The following is a 21,241-nucleotide window of genomic DNA, read 5'->3' on the forward strand; positions in this document are numbered from 1 at the left end:
CCGCCTGATTTCCCACGTCACGCTAATCAAGTCTTGCCTATTAAGTCTGCGATTGCTCTAAAGAATTGTCGGCTATGTAGAGAGTTGTGACGTCTAAAAATAGTGAAAATCGTTTGATAATATCTACCTACAAGCCTAGTAAAGAGCATTTTCTGTAGCGTTCTGAGAACGGTTTTTATTATTCGTAGTGTGTAATAAAAGCTTACCCAATACATTGAGAGGTATGTATGTATACTAACAACAAATAACGTTTTGTGTAACAAGAATTACCAGCTCCTGCTGACCTACACAGTACATGCCTACAGTATTAAGAATCGTTTATTGAAAACCCATTAATGTCCAAGGAAACGGGTTGATGTAGTGTGGACACGATTTTGTAAAATACTGTCGCGCGCACTTGATTACAAAACTGCGTAATTGCTGCAAGCGGCACCCGATGGTTTCTATACCTTATTCACATTACGAAAAAATAAAATGTAAACAAACCATAAAAATGATTCTTGTAATGTCGTCTTTGCAAAATAAGTATATAATAATATAATTAAGTATATAAATTATAAAATATTCCTAGCGAAAGACTCACTTAGTTTTATTAAAATACGTTCGTCCCTTACATTTGTAAATGGTACAACATATTTATAATTATTCTATATTATTCATAATTATAATAAGGATTTTTTTTAAATTTATGCTAATAAAATATTTGACATGATAAAGAACCTAAAAAGGCAATGATTCTAAAATTTTAATGCATTTATTATCCTGTCAACTTAAGTATTACACCCGAAGTAACCATTTTGCATGACAGAGGGTCATTTTTAATTAGGTCGGGTTATCCCGCCATGTTTATTTCACTCTTGCTCAACTTGTTGATGCTAGCGTACTTTCTCCCTGTTATAGTTCTGTTATTTTATATCTATTAGTTTTAAATTGTTGTTTTTGTTAAATTTGTGTTCTTTGTTAAGTTTGTTATTGGTTTGATTGTGAAATGAGTGAACCTGGACCGAGTAACATCGCGACTTTTAATTTTGTACGCGAAAATTAAGTTTGAGAATCATTGGTTTCTTTGTTTACCTTTTATTTTTTCGTAATGTGAATAGGGTATAATATTCTGATTTTGCTGAAAATCTACTGATGTAAAATATATATACATATATTGAAAAAAATTGTACTTACTTACTTAGTGATTATGACGCTAAAATCCAAGAAAAGCATAATATTTTTTATTTTTTTCCTTCATATCATTCGAGCAATTTTACATTTCCTCACAACGCCATAATCATTTTCTAGAACGTATTACGAGAACGTAAGCGGTGATTTTAATAAAATCAATGTTTAGGGTCCGTAATACTGCTATAAAATAATAAGCGAAGTCCGAAAGCTACCAATATCGTTGAACGCCGCTGCATTAGATGTTCGAGATACGTAATGTTAACGATGCACTTTAAATATTCACACATTCATTTTACAGCCGAGGAAACAGTCGTAATCTGGAGTATTTTTCAAAAGTTCATGGACTACAAGAATGTCAGAATTTTAATTAGTTTTAATGGTAAGAATTTTAATTAATATATTCATACCTTATTAAAATTTCTGCAATTACTGTAGTGTGACCAAATACATATTTCTACTCATGAAATACAGTTCGGAACTGTACATTCATTGCATAGAGAATAGAGATGCTAAAAGACGGGCTCTTAACATAATTCCTTTCAGACAACTTTACATTTGCTTCTACTTACAGCAGTCACAACCGACAAGAATAATATTTTACATATCCCCTTCATTACGTTCATTAAATCTGTCTGCGGAACCTTGTCAACTAAATCAGAATTGACACTTGCAGATTTTTTATTGACAGCAAAATTACGGTGCGGCGAGTTGACAGGACGCCGCACTTGCGCCGGCGCACCCGGCCTGCTTCTAGGAAACACAGTGGAAACGCACTCGTATGTCATTTACTCACTACTCGAGAACTTAGATTAATTGTTACCTTCCAATACTTACACCGGAGGCTTTAATGCGAAGCTTCCTCAATCCGCGCGAGAAATAAGTGCTGTTTCTACGTCTCCACGTCTAATGTGATTTTATGTGACGTACAAATGATACGCCTGTGTTGCTGAGCCAATACGAGCAATAAGTTAAATACAGCCTGTGAACTAGTGCATATTCTGTGTACTTATATAATTGCGCGTTTCCTTTACAAGTTAGGTTAGTAATTTTAAATAGTGGTTGTAATTGTAGAAACTGCTAAGGGCTCGTACACTTGTTTGAAATCGATAGCTGATAGTTAACTAACCATTTACGTCCATGTTTAGCTCGATGCATGCACATAATGGGTGAGAAAAATAGTTCGTATGTGCAATATTTATTCGCTGAACTTTAAGATTAGCGTTCAGAAGCATAACAGAATCTATAAAAAAATGAGTGATTTAAAATTTTTGATCATACAGTAGCCAAGCAAGCGCGTTTCAATCATCGATAATATCGTACGTAGCTTCATTACAACAAGATCAAGATAAATATTTACAAATTTACTTATTTATACATATTATTATATTGAACTAAATAGGCTGTAGGTAGCAAATAAAACGCATTATGTAAATTGATAAGTTAGCTTTATCTCATTTCGTAACAATAAATAAATCAAGTTAGATTGACACAAATACTTCAGCGCTAATAACTAAAACCAAACCTTGATCTCCCATTTACATAATATTTACAAACTTAAGATTGGTGCACTCATAAAGTGTGTAATTGGGCTATATAGCTGAAATAATTATTAACTTGATCGGCTATCTGCATATTGAAAGGTGTCGATTTGACTGCCAATCTGAATACACAGCATTGAAGGATAATACATTCTAGAACTTCGATTTAGTAGTGTCATAAAACTAGGAATGCAGTACAGCTCTTAAGATTTAAAGTACGTAATTATACATTCAAGAAATTGAACATAAAAACACCTTTAAACCGAGAAAATAACACTTCACGCAAGATAAGATTACTTTAGTCTATTTACAAAGTTATTTGGGAAGACCTTAAATAACTTGTTCTACTATAAATAGCTCTTACAGAAAGTACAAATGCATAGAAAACAATTATTCTAAGGCAATTTGTTCCTTACGCGGCACGTTGTAACGACGACACGGCAAAAATCTTAGCAAAGCGCACCTTAACATAATTAAATGATGCTTTCTTCACATGTTACATCTTAATACTAGTTATTCTGAATCCTCATCAAAGGTATTCTGAAAGGCTTTGGCCGGAGGCTTCAGCATCCTTGTCCTGGAAGCTAACCTAAGCGTGGCTGGACCTAGAGTATTGGCTGGATTGTGCGGTGTCGGCACAGCGCCCAAGCCTGTCTTACCTTCGTTGGAGACCAGGGGCACCTGAAAACAATAAAACGGGACCTTAATACATATAAATACAGCAGAGAATAATCTTTATTAATGTTTATGAACAATATAACCAAATGAAATATTACTGACATGCAATCGTACTCAAGTAGAATGAACTAAATTAGTCCAGACAATATTCTACACACATCAGAGGTAACGGGCCGTGAGCCGGATCAGTAGCGCGACTGTGAACAACAGGATACATGAACCTGTTTCACCACCCATTATAAAAAAAACATGTGAATTTATCTAGCCTATTATAAATGGGAATTATTCAGAGTCAGCGAATTAAGGTTAAAAACTTGCTATTTTAAAATTAAGAGATGTTTAAGTAAATTTTCCACTTACATTATCTCTTAACGTCATATAAAATTAAAATCGAGATAGCGGCTCGCCACAAGGCTGCTAATGTTTTCCTTTTTATAAATAAACCCATTACGTGTTTGGCGTTTTTAATGTTCCCGACCGAGGTACGGACCTTAACTCTTTGTTTAGCTACGTTCGACGCACGGGAGCTCGCTTCAAATTGTGTGAAACATTTGTTCGTGATGTTCAACTTACGCGAAAGCTACCGAGACGCATTAACTAAACCGCAAAGTTCCCAAATAAATCTCCTTGCCACATCACCGTCATCAATACAAGTCGAAGCGTGGAAAGACTAACGCGTAGAATCACTAGACCATGTATGACACGTAACTACGCATGCATTACATTTAACGACAGACATGCGAACAGACAATGTGTGATTAGCGATTCATTGTCTAGCCGGGTGAATATCCTAGACGGACGGAAGTCCAGATTTCCTGTGCCATACATTCTAGTCGGCGAGCGTCGAGTGTACTCGTATGGTGATCTGCGGGGCAACGGCATGCAGCATGCAGCCAAACAATACCATGTATAGCGGATTCAATGCCGGTCACTGCATGGCTAGACTATTTTTTGCACGTAGAAAAACTACTAGTCACAGATGCATTCCGATGGATAGGTTTTCATTATTGGCACCCCGCAAGAATAACAATATAGGTTATTGCATGAATGAATGAAATCACCCCGGCTTGGTCACCCGTCACGAAACCGACACACAACATGCATTGTTTTACAAATTAGATAATGTTGCGTCAGATTTTTATAGGTGTTATAATATTAAATGGGCACATAGATAGAATAGGTAGATTTAATCTTAATTATCTTATACTTTTAGTATTTTATGCAACAATAGGCTCGCTACATAGGCCTACAAAGGTTAAGCTAGAGGTACACGTATGATTACACATCAAGAGCATTCTAACACCGTAGAAAGCGTTGTGTGACCGCAGAAACACTATCTCGCAGCAGCTCTGTGGTGAGCCACTCGCCATAATCCCACGAGTCGACAATGTTGCCACTTGATGGTTGCTTCTAGTCACTAACTGAACGTACCTACTTCTGTACAGCATTATACTAACTTATTATTTAATTATTTTTGGTTTTTCCGAACCTTTTCTCGAAGGTTAAACAGTTTAAAAAGTTATTTCAATTATTGCTTTTATAATCGTTTGTTTTTACATAAAATTGTCAATTAAGAAGTAAGAAGATTGTGTCAATTTACGCAATACATTTGCAATTTTCATTTTATACCAATGACTCATGCAGTTTTGACTATGAATCCTGTCGACCTTGACTAAGACAAAAATGTTACTGGGTTCTTAAAAGATATTACGTTCCAAGAATAACTTTATCATACGTCTAAAAGTAAAACTTATGGCGTTCCAAATCCAAATTTCCGGAAATGCCGTCAAAGAACTTGTCCTACGCAAAAGCTTCTTAGAAAGTGAAAAAAATAAACATGTTTATGATTCAGACCCACCGCGTATGATGTACACGACAATAAAGTAATTTAAGATGATCATAACATTATGAATGTGCATATATTAAGTTAGTCGTGTCTTAATATGGGCATTAGGGACAATTACGTGTTGTGTGTGTGCGGCTCGTAAACGGTAACGCGGTGATGCATATGCGGCGTGCGCGGGCGCAGGATACCGCGATGCAGTTTAGATAGCCGCCGACGACCACTGACGCACTCCTCGCTCAACGACTGATGCCTGTTGCAGTTCACATATGCACTCGTTGTTTACTAACTGTTACTAATAGGTGGCAAAATCATTCATTCAATACGATATTCATTCCTATCACGTCAGTCATGTATAAGGAATTAAGATATCAATTTGAGTACCACGCAAAATCTCTACCTAGGTATTTTTATGTTCCCTATAAAAAATGTTATGATTATGCTCTCATACATAATTTTTTTATTGATCATCTAAGAGTGACAAATATTGAAAAAAGACTGATTTTGAACGCCATATAAGTTTTACTTTTAGACGAATGAACGCCGTCGTTACGGGGACAGGGCGTGGGAACAATGTATTGGCAGAAATCGAAAATAAAAATCTGCCTGAAACGAAGTGTTGTGTAACCTTAATATAAACACAGTTTGAAATTGACCATGCCTCATAGATTATCTTTTACAAAATGCAGTAATTTTACAACAGGACCCATTTCAGCAAAACTTCAACAACTGATACACGTCCAAGATATGCACTTTGATGTGCAGACTTGTAGAGTAATTTAAATTAGATAAGTACTGTGGGAATACTTATTTTACTTGACGATGATATCTCCCGGTTATCGTTACGATGCATCCAATGTTCCTACTTTACATACGCGGTGTGTCAAGGCTAGGTATCATGCCAACTGCATTATATTACAGGCAATTGCACTTTTATTTCAATGCCCACGTAAAGACAGAACGCTGTGAACTAAATATGAATTGACTTAACTTGCCATACGGCTGGTATTTTATTCCTAGAAGCATGAATATGATTGTGAGAGGTATAACCTTATGAAATGTCCAGAGAACTTAGACGCAATTCAAGTCATACACTTAGATGTAGAGACGAAGAAAATCACAGAATTCAGTAAAAAAATAAGTAATACTGATGAAGATTTGCACAAAATCTACCAGTATTGCAATAAAACGAACACGTAACTTTATACTAGAGATAAGTTTTTTGGCTTTGAATCGTTTCTTTAACCACCATACATAATTTTCGAAGAATTTACGAGTTTTGTTATTCGATACAAACGTGTAGATGTAATCTCAAATTGCTATGACAATATTTTGCTATGAATTGTGCTGACGACAAAATTACACAAGAGCTCTTGACGTTTCCTGCAGTGGTATAAAACTAATGGAACAATAAAAAATATTTATGGAACGTGTACTTTAGAATATAAAGCAGAACTTATTTGACTGAAATACAGTAAATAAGTTTTTAGTATTGCAAACTTGTTAAATCAAGTGGTTGTGACAGAACTGTTTGCTCAGACATGTATTATGGGAACTAGTAGTTTCAATGTCAGCTAAATAAGTCTCGGTGTAGTTAAAGTTGGCGTGTGATCGCGTGGTGTTTCCACATCTGCATACGAATTGCGGGACCTCTACTAATATCAGTTTATGAGCGCACTCGCCTGCACACGAAACCACCGGACCGGTGACGGACATGCAAATACAATTGCACCCAGTGATTACAGCTCGCGGTCGCAACATAATTTTCTACACCAGCAAAGTTCATATACAGACCCTCATCACCACTACTTAATATTTCGTTCACATACAATAAACTTTTACGAAATCACGTACCCATACGCACTTCAGTTTATTAGTGCCATCCAGACACTCAGCTACAATTTAACTGTTAAATATTTAAATACTACCTCCACGCAGCAATATGAGATGTCTGGGTGTTAAGACAGATCCATAAAATTATTCCGTAAAAAATAAAAAGCTAGATAAGCCAGAAACGAGCTGTATCCGTCCATTTGTACCTGATATCGTTGTGTTTTCACATTAAAGCATACAATCGCATCGATAAAGACAACCGTAAAGTTTCGATTTAAGTGTCTCGAGCCTAAGTTCAGTTCATTTCAGACGTCGGCCTTCATCCGCTTACGAGTGGCGAACGTGTTAAAAGGCTTACTAAATAGGTCCCTACCGAGTAGCCACAGGTTTAAAAACGTAAAATACATTCGTACTAAAGCGATAATGGAGTCTGTTCTGATAATGTTTCGATTTTACGCGTCGCACAAGAAATGCGAAGGCGGCATAATAGACTACGCGCGTATGAATATCCGTGAAACGCGGACCTTATTTTCTTTAGTAATGTATGCGCCGCTGTCATTGTTAATTCTAACTTAAACGAGCCCACGGCAACGCGTCTCCTTGCCCACTGCACCTAGAATGGGTTATCAGCTTATTCTTGTTTACGACCATCTTATTGAGTCACTGTACTTATTTCGTTTGCATCACGATTTAAATTTCAAGTCGAACTTAAAGGTGTGGCAGCCTACATGTAGGTGCATCTTATTGACACAAAACATGATACTGCAAACATGACGATGCCATTTATGAAGGTGAGTTGTTCGGGAAAATTGAAAAAGTGCAACGAACTTAGGATACGATAAAATAAAATACGTTTTGTATGCGGTCCGAAAGTTCAGTGGTTGTATGGTGTTTGAGAGCAGGTGCGCGTGTGTGGTGATCGGCTGATCAGTGAGCGCGCGCCCAATTTGCATTGTGTCTGGGAGTCTGAGTTGGAGCCGTGCGGCCTAGCAAGCGACGAGCTGACCGGCCAACGTGACTATACTATGTTCTTACCGACGCACCACCATGCATGTCATACTCCGTGTGTTTTAAATAATTTTGATTTAAATACACGATGAACGCGAGGCCTCCATTAATCTTCAATTAAGCTGCAGTTAATCGCATGGGTTAAAAAGTCAGGCTTTTTGTTGAATGTTACATCCAGACGGCAATTTAAATTAGTTATTAATATTATAAGGACAGCGAGTTGTACAGTAATTACGGTAAACAATTTGCGTTTTCGAGAACTATGCAAATAAATGCGGTGTCTGAGATTAAAATGTAAATCTAGTGTGGTTATTAGGCTGTTTCGAGCTACGAGCATCAAAGCATGGTCAATTTAAGTTGTTCGTTATAGTGGCATGTTTGACAAGTGAATTATGGTGGCCCATTAAAGTGTACAAACAATGTGCAGGGTAAGGTAGATAGTTGCGGGCGTGTAAAGATTGCCGGCCGGAGCGATTTGTAATACGCCAGGGCCGGGGCGCGATGGAGGCGGTGTACCGTGCACCAACGGTCACGTTACATTGTTGGCGGAGACCGGCCGAGACTCGAGACCTATTAGAGCAGCGGATTATCCGAGCTAAATCCCGGCTCCGTGGCTAATTCTACACTTTGCACGTTTTTGTGTACATTGTTTTGTTGGTTTTAACTGCATCGCGTGCTAAATTGACATTGAAGGTTGCAAGATAAAAGAGTGCTTGCATTTTCTGAATAAGCTTTTATTTCTTCTTTAAACTCAATTAAGTTAACTAGATAGTACAGTAACATTTTGTTGAATCGATGAAAAACTTGACCGAAATTCTTATTATGTTGTCAAAACTCCAATAGATATTTTGATGAAATATCTAGTAGGGTCTACCAAATAGGTACCCAGATCAGCTTAATGTCAAGCACAATAAGTGCTTGACGCTGGTTTCTTTTTATCTGGTCTATGTACTGGTAGTTAATTGACATTATTCTCTTTGCAAAAGAATAGTTGTCTTAGCTTAGACGATTTTCATTCTCATTCTCATTTTCACTCATAAAAAAATGAAGTGAAAAATAGGAAATTGCTGGTAACTTTTGATTACCAAATTCTCATTACTGGTAATTCTGCAGAATTATAATGAACTTAATAGTTTCTGAAAAAAACGATGTTGCTTAATAATATTAAATATTCTTCAAATGTTTCCAAAAATTATCTGTATAAGATCGCAGACGGATACGAACCAAGGAAGTTTTCAAAATGTTTACTATGTATTTAGATCGAGGGCAGGTTTTGATCTTGCATGCATACATACATACATAGCTGGCAGTGTAACACCGTAATGCTCTTATTCGCTCGCTATGACAGCTGCACTGATTATACCACACAATTGTCATTTAAATGGCCAACGCGGATAAACGCAGTCTAGACGAACTATTCTTGAATCATGGGACTTGTTTACTTATGACACTATGATTTATGGAAGCCTATGAATTATGTTTGATTACTTACAATTAACGGTGGTTGTAATAGACAGGCTAATACTCGTAATTAAGTAAAGCGCCTAAGTAAGTGTTTCTATAACTTTCGTTTTTGTTCGTCACGTCTAGTTGCCGGACTTAAGTACATACCTATGTAAGAAACAAAAAAGGGACAAACTTACGTATAAATATATAACTTGGTATTAAATGTACTGATATGATTTTGATTAATATGTCAGTCAATAAAAATCACATTGAGAATTTTTTAAACATATGGGCCGAATCTTCAACAAAGTTAAGTATATTTGTAATAAATCACATTCAGATGAAAACCCTAAGACGTCAGTAAGACGACAATGTTGTCAGAATAATCTCCTTTGGCTTGAGCACTAACAAAAGCAACAATGTTGCGTCGACGCACCGAACTAGAGCAACAAGACACGGCAGCGACGTATCATTAACAAGTTTAATGACGCCCTCTAGTGACGTATTGTCACGATAATTTCACTAATACCGCCTCAAAGTAAGACGTCGAAGCAAACCTCCTAGAAAATTGTCCTCTAATTGATGTAACAGCCAACAACACAGGATGATGATACATTCAACCGCTTTACGTGTCCAACTTGAAAATATGACGTGCATGTAATATGAGAGCAATAATTATTATCACTTGGAGCCAACGTCCGCCCTGCCAGATTGATGTTAACATTTACTCAAACTTTATCTTTTCATTTTTGTACCTTTCCGACCGGTTAAAAGGCGGTTTCAGTAAAAGTAAAAAAGGGTAGATTTTTAAGACATCGCATTTTGTGGAGTCCCAAAATAAAGTTTATTGTCAGCGTGCGTGGGTTGCACCGGTCTTTATTTTATAAAAATAAAAGTTCTCTTTCCGTATGTCTTTCATAACTCCAAGTTAATATTCGACAACATCAGAGCCAGGGCTCGCAGCAACTTTGTAACACGTTACAATGTATTCGGGTATTAATATCGTGCGGTTTAACTAATTTCCATAATTTTTCACTCAAATTCAATCAATTTATCTTTCATGAAAAGTCTGAGATTACTGTTTAATGTTTTTTTTAGTTTATAAACGTCTGTAATATACAAAGGCTGCAACTTTCGTAATCATATAGGTATGCAATTATACACGTATGTGCATATTAATTAATCAAAGACACGAACAATTAAGTGTTAAAGTTAAACCGATGCCCGTGGTGTATCAGATTTATTCCGAATCTGATCATGACATGCAATTAACTGTGCTTAGTATTAGGTATAAATATGTAAAATATGCATGAATATGTAAAACCACATAGGGGAGGTAACGTTTCAGCACCTTAACATGTAAGGACGCAATGTAAATACAAATTACAAGCGTATTTCTTCCGTAAATAGTAATATTTTGTTCGGTTTAGTGTTTTCAATTTTACAGTAACATTGTCAACAAGCCTTTGAATCATGTCGTAACTTAGCAATGTTATGTTTTACTCGTTTTGCTACAAGTTGTCGGTACATCCATTCAATGGTATAAACAACTGCATATTATGTCACGGACTATGGGCTATATTCAGACTTTATTCCTTGTAATGCAATATTGCAGACTTTTTAGAATTCGTTTTGTAAATAAAGTAAAACATTGAGAATTAACTATTGATCGGATCTGGATCTGGTAGAGTTCGTTTTAAGTGAAGCATTCGCGAGAGCAGCAGTGGGTCATGGGCATGAGCGTAATTTATTTTTGTTCAGATCTTTATTGAAAAGTATGGTTTTCATCAATGAAATTGCAAGAAAACTCATTTGAGTAAATGCTTCAGTGTAACTAGCTGTTCTAACCCTTGAAACTCATAATGAAGTATCTAATTAAGTAAATGCCTTGCCTACACCAGGCGACTATTCATAGGAGAAATCCTTTTTGTCGTCCTTCAAGTTTGCGTAAGTGGGCAAACGAAAGTCAACGTGAAAGCGACACTTGGTGCATTTTCCGAGGTGCTTCAAGACTTTAAATACATTAGGGAGTGCGAACACGCGGGACACTCGTCATGTTGACACACCACTCACACCGAGGCGGCGGAGCACCCCGGACACCACACTGTGCAAACTCATCAAGGACATGCCAATATACATGACTTACCACGCGAACGCTCACGCGATACATACATTTCAATATTTCCTTAGCAAAACGTGCAGACTATTGTCCGCCCAACAACATCAAAATGTCATCAGACTCATCGTTAAATCCCATGGTCACCGCACATATTCTTATTGATCCCGCAACTCGAAATTGTTATTTACTTAATAAAACTTGTATTCACATCAAACCCACCATTAAGGTTAGATTGAAAATCTACAAAATGGTATTTAATTTCACATAATCATGCGGAGCCTGTAATCAGCTGTGGTGGAATCTATAATCTTGGTACACGGTATTTCATATAAATTGGTTATAGTCACTATTACACGTTAATAGAGCTTCTAATCATTCGTGTAGCTCGTCGTGGGATAATTTACGACGTGTGGAAGACGGTGAAGGCATGTGTTGCGAACCTGCAACATTGTAACGCTGTTAATTCACACTGGGCGTTTTCGGCGCGGGAAGCTTTATTCATACGAGCGTACGCAAGCTCATACGTGCGCGAACATATACGTTCGTGCAGGTTTGTTTAAGGTTTTATGTACTAGACTACTCTGTTCAAGCTAGGTTAATTGTTTACACGAGGGATAATTGTCTTAACGCTTGATAGGCGATGGGGTATAAGCCAAATAAGCTAAGAAAGAGCTTTAGGTTTTCTGCCCCTAAAAATGCCTTAAATACAGCCCGTGTGAAACAACCTTGAGGTTGTAAGAAGGCGGGCGGCGCGGCGCGGCTCACACGCAGACGGCCCACGGCAGACACTCGACAAATGACTAAATTGCCTCGGAACCAATAACGGTAACATATTTTATATGAGATAAGGTTATGGTGACCATGATTTAAGTGTTATCGACGATATTGTGTGCCAGTCGTGTGTTATTATATGCCATCAAAGTAAATTGACGAGTTTTCTATGCATTGAGTTTAAAGTAATAGCTTGAGAAACCACTCCTTGACGATTATAACTTACTTATTAATTATGATTGTTATCAAAATCTCTACTTATTCTGATTGGTCATAAAGCTATGGAAAACTGGATGAACAAGGGAAAGGTTTGGTCGATTAATATGTTAATGTTAAAGCCAATCATTGGGGTATAAGTAAATCGATATGATACTCCTACATTATGGTGTTAATATCATCTGAATATTGCTTTAAAACCGGTAAAAACAATAAACGTACGCACAGATCACATAACTTTATATATTGTACGGTTATCAATTAAACAGCGACGACAATATTACGCTGACAATTTGTTTCAAAGATCAAAGTAAATGTAGGACAAAGTGTGACAAATTTTAGGTGTCTTGTAAACTCTACACTCTGTTTCACTAAAACGTTTAGTTGTTCATTCAGTGGTGTCGTTTCATATTTCACGCGAGTATTTATGTTGGCTAATGCTGTGTTACTAGACAACATACAAACAGAATATAGTAAACTATAGATTATAGTGGTGAATTTGATATTTCGAGGCCAAATGAGACATTTACTAATAAGGATCTTTCATTATCCAGTGATGACATTTTTTAATGTTTTTTGTTCCAAAATTGATCTGAAGCTCTACATTCAGATATGATAAGATTGATAACAATAAAAGTATTAATCTTTTACAAATTAAATTATCGGGCAATGTTTGATGATGTATGTATCAATTCAGTTGAAATTCATATTCACGCACATCGCGCAAAAGAATTAACTTGCAATAAGGACAAAGGCTTTTGTATCCATTCAAAATGTTAAAAAAACTGCGACATATACTAAAAAGTAAGAAAAATATAAGCATTTGCAGTCGATTATATTCAAAGTTTGTGTGAAGGTTGTCGACGAATGCAAAGGGTCTTATTAAGCAAGGCCCTTGTATAAATGATTGATGACATTCTCCTCCGGTGCCATGATGTAGGTATTTGGTGAAATAATGACTCAGACCGAACTCACCGAACCGTCTACTTAGTTCAATAAGACACTAATTCGCGACAAATGACTGAGCATTTCGGCATATTCGGAACATAATTGATTAGATCATTCCGAGATTTGACGCAATTTTTTTGGAACAATCCTGATTTATATTCGAAAAAGCAGAACAACTTATTTTACATTCCGATATTTACAATGTTGAGAAACAGAAAAATTTCCATGCATTCGGTTGAATACGTCGCGTACTCGCGTCGGAATAGCTGCGAATCGTGGTGATTCGCCCATCACAGCTGTCTCGTGAGGTCTGGAGTGATCCGTGACAAGCTGTACTTACACCAATCGTTTATTTATGTTTAGCCTCGAGTCGCGACAACTAAATGCACCAATAATTGCATAATACTACGCGCAATGAAGTGTTCACACGCCCTAATACGGCGGCGAAGCAAACTTATTGCACCGATCATTTGTAACTTAAAATAAAAACTCACATAATTATTTAATGTTGGTCTTTAAAGAAAACACCATGAGAAAATCAAGGAATAAGTGTTTAGAAGTCTAATCATGTGGAGAGCAAGAAACTATTCCACTTGCCACAGAATGCGTGTTGACTAAAAACAATCCAACGTAACTAAATTCAGTACGAACACAGTACAAAATTGTCATGGTTTTTAAAATCTTATCGTAAAGAAACCTTTAGTGCACATTCAAGATCTAAATAGGCAGGTACTTATCCCATGCAATCTTTTCCTAAATTATCGACGTATTTTTCCAAGCAATCATGAACCTTTATAGTATTATCATCAACATAAACATGTTTTAGAACATAAACGTCACCGTCTGGGCCCTGGGCCCATAATGGCAGGCCATCATTCGCGTCTAATGCCGCGACGGCAAATAAAACGAGTGCGCAAATTGTTTTAAATGGACAGGTAGGCTCGCGCCCGGCTGACCTACAGACACCGACTTATTGCCCAAAACGAACAAAAACATTGCACGTTTTAGAGTACCGTATGAGTGAGTTATGAACCAAACTTTTGAATATTTTGCATATAAATACGTTATCTGGTTCGGTTTTTTTATAACCATAGCGGTTGTGATGTATCTCATATGCTCAACACAGGAAACTTCCCACGTCACTCAAATGATGTAAGTAGGTTTCGAAGACCTTTTGTCAAGTTATTACTATGACACTTGGTATTTCCTAACGTGTATTCTACTGAGTCAATCAAAGCAGAAAAAACATTCAAGAGAATGAACAGGCTTCGGAACCATCAATAAATATGAGTTAAAGGCACCGACACAACAATATCATATATTTGAAAATGTTAATGTTATTAAACTCGTTAAACCTAAATACACGAAACACATTACAAATATTTATGAGTGCAATATTTATGTTAACAATTATATGCACGAAAAATACATCTTTTGGACACTTTAAATACCTACCTTTAGTGCCTAATAAAGAAACTTTTTGTAAATGGAAAAATAAGTTGCATTTTGTTACAGGTCCGGCTCGATCTTGACCGAATGCTGGAGTTTTACGATGCAAGCAAGGTTAAAGATATTATTTGGCCTGAACTAATTAGTCACGTCAAAACGAAATGGAGTTATAATTCATTTTGTAGTTTTACTCGACATCAGATAATGGACCATTATATTTTTTCTAATGCCTTCGGTATGTAAACTATGGTTGTAGTTTTTTGCTGTTACTCTTCGCCTTTTTATTTGTGCGATAGCTCTACTATTTTTGTTTATGTTTTGGACGCCTGATCAATGTCATCAGAAAACTAGCTAACTTTAATCCCAAATATTTAGTCTTCAATTTGAAAATCTTATTATGTTTACATGAACAAAAGCAAGTTTGCTATCCGCTAGTGATAATGTTGAAAGGAAATTATAAAATTAATGAACTTAGGTACCTACAAAGAGTGCTTCTAGCGTAAAAGTATCTCAAAAGAATGGTTAACACGATGATTATTTAAAAAAATAAATCATTTAATACTAACTCGGACCTTGGAGAGATTTATAAAATGTATAGACGAATTTATCTGAGGAATAATTTTGATGTCCTTTTATCTATACTAATATTATAAAGCTGAAGAGTTTGTTTGTTTGAACGCGCTAATCTCAGGAACTACTGGTCGAATTTGAAAAAATATTTCAGTGTTAGATAGCCCAGTTATCGACCTTGGAGAGATTTATAAAATGTATAGACGAATTTATCTGAGGAATAATTTTGATGTCCTTTTATCTATACTAATATTATAAAGCTGAAGAGTTTGTTTGTTTGAACGCGCTAATCTCAGGAACTACTGGTCGAATTTGAAAAAATATTTCAGTGTTAGATAGCCCAGTTATCGACGAAGGCTATAGGCTATATCACGCTACAGTCATAAGGAGCGGAGTAGCAACGAAAAATGTTACAAAAACGGGGAAAATTTTGACTCATTCTCTTAAGTGACGCAAGCGAAGTTGCGCGGGTCAGCTAGTCCTTAAATAACAGTAAAATATCGTAATGTTCACTCACAGGTTCGATGTTTCCTTGGCTGTCTTTCCCTAAGCCCTCGCCCTTATTCCAGCCCATTTTCTCTAACAACTTGAATCCTTTGTTGTCTGCTGCGATGGACCTGTCAAACAATTTTTAAACGCATAAATCATAATTTTGCGGTTTGCATCACTTTCACTTTTTTTGGGCCGCAATTTTAAGCCTTAATAGCTTTCAAATTTAGGTTTTGAAAACTGTTTTAACATTAAAGATGAGGCAGGTAGCGAGGCGATGTATGGAAAATCGTCAGGTATATTATTGCAGACGGATTGGTGTCCCAGAGTGGTAACATAAAACTTTGCAAGATCGTAGCAAAATGGTTCGACGACATAATAAGGGATGTCAAGAGGGAGTGGCACAGATCAAGAATGATTCGCGTAAACAGGACAGACTGTGTTCGGCGGAGAAACGCTAATAATAATAACGAAAATAGGGTTGCCAGTTAGCCGGGAAATTCGAGATTTTTACGGAATTCGCACTTTACCATGTTTAGCAATATTCGTATTATGTTATATCCACTAGTACCTACGACCAGTCTGTTAAACTGGAATTATTTCAGAAATCATTATTCTAAATCTAGCAAGCAACGCCTAAATGAATGATGAACACGACTGATATGTATACTTACGTAGAAATATCACTAGTCTGTGTTTTCTCAGAGTGGTGTGAGGAGCCCACAGTCTCCCGGCGCGCCTGAGCTCTGTCGTTGTACGCCGTCTCCTCGATGGCCAACATCGGCTTGGGACCGTATTTGTTCTTCAGGCGAGCTAGTTCTAACTCGTGTTGTTTCTTCACACTGCACGTGCGCGTGTACGCGACTTTCTTCTCTTTTTCTTGCGCTATAAAGGTGGTAATTGAATAAATATTCTGATAGAAATTGTGATAGTAATCGCTTTAATTTCGCATTTTATATACCTTCCTAGGTGATTTAGAATCGATTTTTTACCGAGCACTTAAAATCGTAGTAACTCTCTTTGGGAACATTTATCCCATTTTAAAGAGTCGAAATCCCTTTAATGCTTTACCTTAATTAGGTATTAACAATTAATGCGTAAAAATCCACAAATATTTGTAGACAGTCTGTTTAATTTCTTAATTAAATTAAGTTTTAGGGTGGAAAACATGAATTAATTACCTTCCATTATAAGTCCCGGTTCACAGTGTCCACAGGTATCATTTCCTCGATGTATGTGACATAGGAGTTTCGTTTCTCCAAGTTGTAAGGTACTGCCGTGGACAATCTAAAGGCATACACATTATTAATTTTATTGTCTATTTTAAACTGTTTGTTCTATATGTAGTACTTTTGCTTAAGATTAGGCTAAATAAGAAAAGTTGTTACCTCCATAGGATCACTGATAACTTGGCTTTTGGACATGCGGTTTCCATTCAGTATGCTGCCGTTCCTGGAGCCGAGATCCATCGCCACGTACGAATTGCGCTTCTCATCGTATCTTATATCCAAGTGGTTCTAAAACAAAATGTATGTCACTAAAAACAAAGTTAACAAAAACTTGGGCTATCGATACACGGCTTCAAAAAATGTTGATAGCAGCAACTTTTTTTCATATTCCAATATTAACCAGTCAGAAATTAGTTCGCAATGAATAGTTAAGTACTGCGTTTCATAAGTTATAGTATAATTTGTAGAAACAAGCGCACAGCGTAAAGGTCAAAAGCAAGTTCTAAATATCTCACATGTTATATCCGAAGATGATTTGGAGGTCGAGATGTATGGAACACACCCACCTATGGACATTGACAATGTTAGACCCATGTCTTAGGGGTCAAACCTATTGCCATTAACCAGTAATTAAGCATATAAGAACTAATTAAACTATTAAATATTCCTGGCTCACCCTAGACACATTACTATCACTGAGCAATATAGTGTGTTTGTCTCCCTCCCGGCCGACAGTGCCGCCATCTTTCGTCACGATGAACAAACTGCCGACGCGTAACTTCGGCAAATTGGTCTCCCGCACGATCACTCGCATACAAGGTGGATGATGTCTGGCAACCGAGTCTGTAATAGAAATAGTACGTTAAAATAGTTGAATTTGGTTATTTAGAACACATACATATACCACTTTACATCAGAGATATAAATGGCCGATAAACTTGCTCGCCAATGCGATGGCCTAAACAGTACATAAGCAAATCTTTTACCAATTTTGAATAAGGACTTTAATTCAGAAATTTTCTTTTTGATTACTGCATGTAAATATGTTACTATATTAATATACCAATACAATTCAATAAAACTTATTATAAGATTTCAGGGCGTATATTTTAAAATAGTTATGAATTGAGGTCCGCATTCAAGAGTCCAATATAGGGTATTTGATATCCCCAGAATAAAAGAAAAAAAAAACAACATAAATGTTCCATAAAATTACCATCGCTAGCAGTGGAGCTAGCATTTGATTGGACTTCATCATCATCAGAAGCGGAGTCTTCCACAGTTGTATCACTGCATTCTCCATCTTCTAACTCTTGAGGCTCCTGTTTCTCCTCAGGTGAGTCTTCTGTTTTACCATCCTTAGGCTCAGAGTCAGAAGGTTTCTTCTCATTAACTTCTGCTTCTGCACTTGGTTCAGAAACCTCATCTTTGTTTTCTTTCGGAGAATTCTCCTTTTCATCTTCTTTCTTACTCTTCTTACGTTTAGGTTTCTTCCCATTGGTTTCATCCTCTTGACCATCCTGCAATAGAACATTTGGTATGTTGGTAATGGTGTAACCATTCATTACTTTATTTACCTAAGGCTGTTTGGCCTCGGAGTGAAACCTGAGATAGATTTTTCGTCAGGTTATCAATTGCTTCTTCCGCTTTTTTGTCCTGAAAATAGGAAAAACTAATCTTTATTTGCTGTTGCAAATGTAATAATTTCTTAAAAGGTTTTCAATTCTAACAAAACATTTATTTAATCATTGAATAGGACAGGCAGTTCAAGTATATATATACTATAATTTACAATATTTAAAAATTATATTATATAGCAAGACAAGAGCAATAATTACTTACCATTTTATGTTTTTTAGCCTTCTTTCTTTCATGAACAATTAATGCAGCATCTGCAGCATCAGTTTTTGGATATGAGTGGAAGACAAATGATTTCTTTTTTTCTGAGTAATTATAGTAGCACCCGGTGTCTGTGTGATAATACAGACCTAGTTCCTAGAAAATAAATAAAGCTTTAAAAATGGCATTCTTTAAATTATTATACTTCATGCTGATTGTATCTGTAGTGTAACTTTATGTGTCAAATATAAAGTTACATTTTAAATCAATCATTAAAAGTGTATGTGCTGCATGGCTTTTAGGTGCACGCTGACCCTTATGACAGTCATTACAACTAATGAACATATAATTTGATGGGTTTTCGTTATTTGAGTTATATACTAAATATTTGGCAGCTTTGCATAATGCTACAATTGATTATACATCAGTGAAATACTTACAGAATTATAATAATATCCAGTCTTATAATCATAGTACATGCCAGCAGACTCCACATACACCATACCAAACTCTTTCATAGCATCCTGAGCAGCTTCCTTCACTTGCTCAGCTATACTTTTGGTATCATTGTCTTCATTTAGCTTCCAGCCAGAGTCTTCTTTAGGCTTATCTTCATTTTCTTTTGCATTTGATTCTGCTTCTGTTGTAAAGTTTGTTTCAGTCTGTGTTGATGTATCTCTAGTCTTTGGTTCCTTTTGAAAACCATCATCATTGTTGATAGGTTCTTTCAAATCTGCTGTTAGCTTTGTATTTTCTGATTGTTCAGAACTTATTTCATTTGATTTAGCCTTTGCATCTACATTAGTATGGTTCTCTTTATCTATAGTTAAATCCTTATTTAGTAGTTTATTTTCCTGCAAACGATGATATGAAGTCGAGGTAAAATACAAACAATAATATTACTATAAGATTATTTTTGAGGTTAGTAAAATTAATAGTGTTATTACCAGTTCTTTCAGCTGATGTTTAAGTCTAAGTAGCAGCGAGTTCTTCCGTTTAATACAGGCTCTCATTTTAAGTATCCGTTTCAATAAATCTGGCCGGTATTTTAGCGAAATCCGAAGACTTCTCAAACTAAAACTAGACTTCTTCATCGTCTGATGTTTATCTGTCATTTCAATGGCACAGAATACTTAGAGCACAAAAATTAAATGCGAATTCTCAATACTTAGCATAATATCTAGCGTATGAGTACACTATTTATTTGTACAAAATATTTAACAAACAATATTATGATCGACTTCGTAAAGTGACACGAATGACATAGCTAAAGTGTCAGTTTGATAGTTTATTGTCTTTGCTTTTACTTCACACACTATAGACAGAGAATAATAAGTACTTGCTATAGATTTCTATCTACACCATAGATTTAAAAAATATGATGGTGAATAGAATATTTCGTAAATTATTATTTTAATATCAGCAGCATAAACCAAATTCAATAAAGAGAACAGCTCTTCGCTTTGATGAAAAGCTTGATCCCTCCAAAAACATAAATGTAAAAAAGAAAAGCCAAGTTCAATATAAAATCAAAAGCTTGGTTGTGGGTTTTGCCGCAAAAGGATGGAAATCTAAATTAGTGCCAAGTTCTGTACAAAATCCAAATATGTATTTATAGGAACAAAATACCATTATGAATAAGTATATAACCCTATTTCTATGTTTTATTGGATACCTATAACAATTGCTGATATTTAAAATGTAAGATTTTAAAGTAGCTTAGATTTGACTTGGCCATAGTTTCATGGGTTTACGTTAAATAGGTTTTGAGATACGGAGGGGTAAAAACTGGCACCAAATGGTTCGTGTAATATTACACTTGGTGTTGGCCAGCCAGTTCCTCTGCTTGAACTTGGCTTGACACGCTACCGGGTGTATAGATTGATTGCTTGAGGGATTTTTAAAAGCTCAGTAGCCTGGTAGCCGGGACCTGCAACGACGGGTAATGTCGTCAAGATAAATCTTTCCTTTTCTTTTCGGTATACCTACCTATATTTTTTTAATTTATTCCTTAAATGTCCCACTGCTGGGCAAGGTTATACTCCCGAAATGAGAGGGTTTAGGCCTCGACACGTAGAAATGCGAGTAATTA

The 21,241-nt window shown here is 36.1% G+C and overlaps 1 protein-coding gene across 2 annotated transcripts; it reads right to left on the reverse strand.

Annotated features, from left to right (window-relative positions):
• Nucleotides 1-2,596: 2,596 nt before the first annotated feature.
• On the reverse strand, nt 2,597-20,421 carry LOC142979728 (uncharacterized). 2 transcript variants are annotated; one of them, XM_076124832.1, is made up of 11 exons: nt 20,097-20,421; nt 19,590-20,003; nt 19,153-19,305; nt 18,916-18,966; nt 18,527-18,830; nt 17,987-18,153; nt 17,470-17,598; nt 17,263-17,368; nt 16,756-16,966; nt 16,110-16,209; nt 2,597-3,392 (listed from the first exon to the last, which is right to left on the reverse strand). In XM_076124832.1, the coding sequence occupies exons 1-11, from the start codon at nt 20,262-20,264 to the stop codon at nt 3,225-3,227; spliced, it is 1,971 nt and encodes a 656-aa protein (XP_075980947.1). In that variant the 5' UTR covers nt 20,265-20,421; the 3' UTR covers nt 2,597-3,224. The 2 variants fall into 2 exon arrangements, with proteins under 2 accessions (XP_075980947.1, XP_075980948.1); XM_076124833.1 differs by lacking the exon at nt 18,527-18,830 and having other exon boundaries at nt 18,888-18,966.
• Nucleotides 20,422-21,241: the final 820 nt, after the last annotated feature.

The sequence above is a fragment of the Anticarsia gemmatalis genome, chromosome 17, assembly GCF_050436995.1.
Source record: "Anticarsia gemmatalis isolate Benzon Research Colony breed Stoneville strain chromosome 17, ilAntGemm2 primary, whole genome shotgun sequence".
Classification (NCBI taxonomy): domain Eukaryota; kingdom Metazoa; phylum Arthropoda; class Insecta; order Lepidoptera; family Erebidae; genus Anticarsia; species Anticarsia gemmatalis.